Genomic DNA, 6,000 nt, shown 5'->3' with positions numbered 1-6,000 from the left:
GGACTCCCTGCTCACTGTGCTCAGAGAGGCACAGCTTCACCTCACTGATGAGGCCCAGTAAGTCTGGAACATGCTTGGATTTCCTCATGCAGAGAAATTCGGTCCAGCAGTTCCATCTGGGCTGGTAGAGTTTCCCATGGGGAGTGTTTAAGACTGATTTACCTGGGGTATTTGACCTTTTGTAATTACGCAACCGAACTAACAAATGCTGGAAAGACATGCTACCCACAGTATTTCCCAGTGGTTTAGAAGCATTGGTTCAAACACGTTATTTTGGAAATGACAAGGATAAATAAAGCCAACGCAAAAAATGAAAGCCAATGAGATCCTGCTCAACTCTTGGAAATATTATGGGCATAGATGGGCCATGGCTGTAGCCAGTAGAGGTTTTTTTGTTTAGGCTATTAGGTGGAGCTTAAATGCCGCCCATTAGCCAAAACGATTGCATTCCATGACAGATAGGAGGGAGAAGGTATTTGAGCAGGGATACACAGCTTGTGGGTGTTGTTTGGGTATTTACCCACCCACTGACTGCCCGTGGCCATGCTAATTCCTATAGCCATCCCCACCCACTACCTGCATCTCCCTGCCCAAAATCCATCCTCCTAGGATCTATTTCATCCAACTCTATCAAGCAGTAACATCAACCTGTGTCATTTCTGAGCAGTCTGCTGGGAGTTCAGGGATGGATTGCAGTTGTAAATGGATCAATGCTGTAATACATGTGTTTGCTTTCATACACTTGATTTGTATCTGTTCTTTGCATTGAAGAACTGTTAAAAACAAGCATTCTAAAAGCCAAGAGTTCTGGCTTGTGTACAGGTATTCGGTAATCATTCCACAGGCACTACTATCATATGCCCGGGTCATCACACCATTTACCAGCTGTTGCCCTCTGCCATCACGGCAGGGCTTGGCACATGCCCATCCCATACCAACACAAAGGTCACAACTATTGGCTTTGCCAATGTTTGTTTTGTTTCGGTATGCATAGAACAGAGTGACACCTGGGCTCTGCTCTACTTGAGAAAGACTAGAAAGGTGGGGGAGGGCACATGGTGGGCGATTACATGTGCCCTTTGCCACACGCGTTCCGCCATTGGTCTGGTTAGTTTCTTATTATATATTGAGGAACTTATTGGGTTGGGGTTGTCCTTTGTAGGCCCTCAGCGCCCTTAATCCTATTTCTTAGAAAAAGGTGGTTTTCAGGGTCGCATAGGAGAGTAGCAACGGAGTCAGTGGTTCCTCCACTCCGTTTTGGAAAAAATGAAACTTGTTGGATTGCTACAGAAACTTAGTCCCATGCGCTCACAACATACTGAAAAAGGATAATCGCACAATTTTGCCGCAGCAACCAACAGGCATAGAATATCATTTTTCTACAATATACATTTTCTACAATATGTACCGAGAGAGTCGACGGACACCAGGGAACATAGGAACTAAGAGTCGTAGCGTTTTACGAATTTCATAATTATTAACAAAGTAAAGGTAGCCTGGGAGAAACGTAATAATGACAAATACATACATTAGGCGCGAATACATGCATGTTTTTCAAGTGTCATTCGTTTTAACTCCTTAGATGGACCTGGGATTTAACCCGTGAAATATTATGAGAGACATACAGACTATCAGAACAGCACGATTAGGTAAGGAAATGTGTCCAGTATCTACATTAGTTTAATTTTGTATAAGCAGAACTATATAATATACTACATGTTTTGTGCTGATTAATTTACTGACACATTTTCACTTTCTCTTTGTTGATTTCTCTTTCTTTCTAACCCTCAACACTCCTACCCTTTGCCCTCCCTTCAAAATGGCCGACTTTTTAACTGTTTATCTGCTTATGACAACTGTTTTTGCTTTTTACATGTTCAAATGTGAATATTTATCCATCAATTCTCATATGGTGTTAATATGGGAAAATATATATTGATGTGCTACAGTACAATTAGCCCTGATTTGAGAAAGATTAGTTGGTCATCGAAACACGTGTAATCACATAGGGCATATGAGAAGAAAATAAGAATTCCTTTGTAATAAACCACAACAAGTGGAGTCCTTTTTTGAACACTGAAAAGAGGGGTCATTTGTCATCCTTTTTCAGTATGTTGTGAGCGCATGGGACGTAAGTTTATGTAGCAATCCAACAAGTTTCTGGTTAGTTTCTTAGCCATGTGTCTGGAAAGCTCACAGCTCATCTGCACTGGACTCTAATTTGGACAAGAGGTTCCCATCTCCGACTCCCGGGGTGGGGGGCAGGGGGGTGACCTCGGATTAGGGGGGCACAAATTGCACGTTCCATATTCTGCAGGAAGTGTGTGGAGTTGATTTAGTAGGAAAACATTAGTTGTTTTGTCAAGTTTAAATTTCACATCACAGGTCTAACACACACATACTTGTATTGCTTTGAGGTGTGTACAATTCGCGCATATCAATGCTCATGACGTCGGCGTGTTATCTTGGGGCCAGGGCAAACGGACACACATGTGCAATATGACTGCACAGCTAAAACCAACACGTGACAGGATTTAATTTCACATTGTCTTCAGTAATCCGAGCCCAACTTCTCACGTGGGGCCCCGCTTTCGAAACCTCTCTCCTTCCTTGCAACCCCCTCTCGCCCTCTGCCAGAGCGGTCAGAGGGGCAGCAAGCCCGTGTTGACTGTTGTGCAATCGCCCTCTAGGCTAGGACCCTGGAGAGCCTTGGTGCCGGCCAATCCAGATGCTTGTCAATATTTGACCACCACCCCCGCCTGCCCCTCTGTTTGCCCCAGAGCTCAGGGCTGCCCTAGCGTTTGCATCTGGGAGTGATAGTGTGGGAGGCCAGGCAGTATATCTGGGCAGGCTGTGGGCCAGCACGGCTCAGTCCATTTCCCCCCTTTCCCTGACGCCAAGATGGCGCGGGTCCTGGTCCTCCTGCCGTGTCTTCTGCTCCAACTCCTGGCCGTGGGATCCAGCGCAAATCTGTGAGCGTCCCCTTTGCCTCTCCCGGTGCCTCCCTTAGCTGTCTACCCGTCACCTCTTTCAACTCTCTCGGTGCCTCCCTTAGCTGTCTCTCTCTGTCACGCCTTTCAACTCTCTCCCGGTGCCTCTGTTAACTGTTTCTCTGTTACCTCTTCCAACTCTCTCCTAGTGCTTCCTTTAGCTGTCTCTCTGTCAACTCTCTCCCAGTGCCTCCCTTAGCTGTCTCTCTGTCACGCCTTTCAACTCTCTACCGGTGCTTCCTTTAGCTGTCTCTCTATTACCTCTTCCAACTCTCTCCCGGTGCCTTCCTTAGCTGTCTCTCTGTCACATCTTTCATCTCTCTGTCACATCTGTCAGCTCTCTCCCACTGCCTCCCTTAGCTGTCTCTGTGTGACTCATTTTTGTTCTCTCCTTGTGTCTTCTAAGATGGCGCTTTGTCACTCCTTTCAACTCCTTCCTTGTACACCATTTAGCTGTCTCTGAGTCACTCTTTTGAGCTCCCTCCTCCTGTCCCCTTTAGCTTCCTCAGTGATACTTCTTTGAGCTCTCTTCTTTTGTCTTCTAAACTGTCTCTTTGTCACTCCTGTGAGCTCTGTGTGTGTGTCTCCATTAGCTGTCGCTTTCTCACTCTCTTAGTTTTCCCTTGTGACTCCTTAAACTGTCTCTTTGTCACTCTTTTTAGCTCTCTCCTTTTGCTGTCCCCTCTATCTCCCTGTGCCTCCTTCCAATACCTCCTTCGTCTTTCTCTCCTTTTGCTGTCTCCTTTAGCTGTCTCCCTTCGCTCTCTCCTTGTGTCTGCTCTAGCTGTCTCTTTGTCACTCCTTTCAGCAGTTTCCTTTATCTGTCTCCTTTCTCTCTATCAGTGTGTATTCTTTTGCTGTCTCTTTGTCACACCTTTCAGCAGTCTCCTTTAGCTGTCTCCTTTCTCTCTATCCGTGTTGCTTCTTTTGCTGTCTCTTTGTCACTCCTTTCAGCAGTTTCCTTTAGCATTGAGCTTTCCCCCTGTGTCTTGTAATGGAGCATTGAGCGTTCTCCCTGTGCCTTCTAATTGAGCCTTGAGCGTTCCCCCTGTGTCTCCTAATGGAGCATTGAGCTTTCCCCCTGTGCCTTACAAGAGTGTATATCCTTATTTGAGCGCAGGGCTTCTCTAATTTCCCTTGGCACTTTTTTACCTTACACCCCGTATCTTATACAGTTTTCCCCCATTGCTTCCTGTCTCTTATTGAACCTTTCTCCCTTGTTCCCCCTTTCAAAGACCTCTCTTTATCTTCTGCAAGATAGCTGTTGGCTTCTATGAGCTGGCTCCTTGCATTTTCTTTGAGCTTGGTCACGCCTTTCGTCTTTTTTCAGCTAGCTCCCTTTGTCTTTTGTTAGCTTTCTCCCTTTTGTCTTCCTTCAGCTAGCTCCTTTTGTTTTCTCTGAGCTAGTTGCTTGTGCCTTCTTTGAATTTTCTCCCTTTGTCTTCCTTAAGCTTTACACTATTTTCTTCATTAAGCCAGCTCTCTTTTTCTTTTTTCATCTAACGCCCTTAGTCTTCCTTGAGCTTTCAGCCGGTGTCTTGTTTCAGCTAGCTCCTTTTATGTTATATTTCTCCCTTTGACTTCCTTTACCTAGCTCCCTTTGTCTTTTTTGGGACTGCTCCCATATTCGTCTTTCGCTCCTTTTGGCTTCCCTGAGCCAGCTCCCATTGTCTTCTATCAGTTTTCTCCCTTTGTCTATGTTGAGCTAGCTCCCTTTGTCTTCTATGAGCTACCTCCCTTCATCTTCTTTGGGCTAGCTCTCATTTTCTTCTTTCAGCTAGCTCCTTTTGTCTTCTCTGAGCTAGCTCCTTTTGTCTTCTCTGAGGTCGCTCCCCATGTCTTCTATCAGCTTTCTCCCTTTGTCTATGTTGAGCTAGCTCCCTTTTTATTCTATGAGCTAGCTCCCTTTGTCTTCTTTGAGCTAGCTCTCAATTTTTCTTTCAGCTAGCTCCTTTTGTCTTCTCTGAGCTAGCTATGCATGTGTTTTATCGGCTCTCTCTCTTTGTCTGTATTGAGCTAGCTCCTCTTGAGTTCCATGGAGTAGCGCTGTGTCTTTTTTGACCTAGCTTTCTCCCTTTGTCTAGGTTGAGCTAGCTCCTTTTGTCTTCTATGAGCTAGCTCCCTTTGTCTTCCCTCAGCTAGCTCCTTTTGTTTTCTCTAAGCTAGTTGCTTGTGCCCTATTTGAACTTTCTCCCTTTGTCTTCCTTAAGCTTCCGACTATTGTCTTCTTTAAGCCAGCTCTCTTTTTCTTTTTTCATCTAACTCCCTTAGTCTTCCTTGAGCTTTCAGCCTGTGTCTTGTTTTAGCTAGCTCCTTATATGTTCTCTTAGCTGGTTCTATCAACTTTCTCCCTTTGTCCACTTTGAGCTAGCTCCCCGCTTCTTCTATCAGCATTCTCCCTGTGTCTACTTACAGCTAGCTCCTTTTGTCTTCTATGAGCTAGCTCCTTTTGTCTTCCCTGAGCTTGCTCCCTGTGTCTTATATCAGCGTTCTCCCTTTGTCTACTTTGAGCTAGCTCCTTTTGTCTTCTATGAGCTAGCTCCTTTTGTCTTCTATGAGCTAGCTCCTTTTGTCTTCTCTGAGCTAGCTCCCCGTGTCTTCTATCAGCGTTCTCCCTTTGTCTACTTTGAACTAGCTCCTTTTGTCTTCTATGTGCTAGCTCCCCCTGTCTCCTCTAAGCTACCTCCCCCAGTCTTCTATCAGCTTTCTCCCTTTGTCTTCTCTGAGCTAGCTCTCCCTGTCTTCTATCAGCGTTCTCCCTTTGTCTTCTCTAAGCTAGCTCCCTCTGTCTTCTATCAGCTTTTCCCTTTCTCTTCTTTGAGCTAGCTCCTTTTGTCTTCTCTGAGCTAGCTCTCTGTATCTTCTATCAGCGTTCTCCCTTTGTCTACGTTGAGCTAGCTCCTTTTGTCTTCTTTGAGCTAGCTCCTTTTGTCTTCTCTGAGCTAACTCCGTGTGTCTTCCATCAGCTTTCTCCCGTTGTCTACTTTGAGCTAGCTCCTTTTGTCCACTA

The 6,000-nt window shown here is 45.4% G+C and overlaps 1 protein-coding gene across 1 annotated transcript in view; it reads left to right on the top strand.

The window, feature by feature from the left end:
• The first annotated feature begins 2,828 nt into the window (after positions 1-2,828).
• LOC138580212 (alpha-2-macroglobulin-like protein 1) overlaps positions 2,829-6,000 on the top strand; it is a 328,254-nt gene continuing 325,082 nt past the window's right edge. The window contains exon 1 of the mRNA XM_069650567.1: positions 2,829-2,972. Coding sequence (XP_069506668.1) covers positions 2,902-2,972 — 71 coding nt within the window. The 5' untranslated portion in view covers positions 2,829-2,901. The remainder of the gene's footprint in view (positions 2,973-6,000) is intronic.

Source organism: Ambystoma mexicanum, chromosome 3p (genome assembly GCF_040938575.1).
Source record: "Ambystoma mexicanum isolate Mex_15411 chromosome 3p, UKY_AmexF1_1, whole genome shotgun sequence".
In the NCBI taxonomy this organism is placed as follows: domain Eukaryota; kingdom Metazoa; phylum Chordata; class Amphibia; order Caudata; family Ambystomatidae; genus Ambystoma; species Ambystoma mexicanum.
This window is presented reverse-complemented; position numbering and strand designations above follow the sequence as displayed.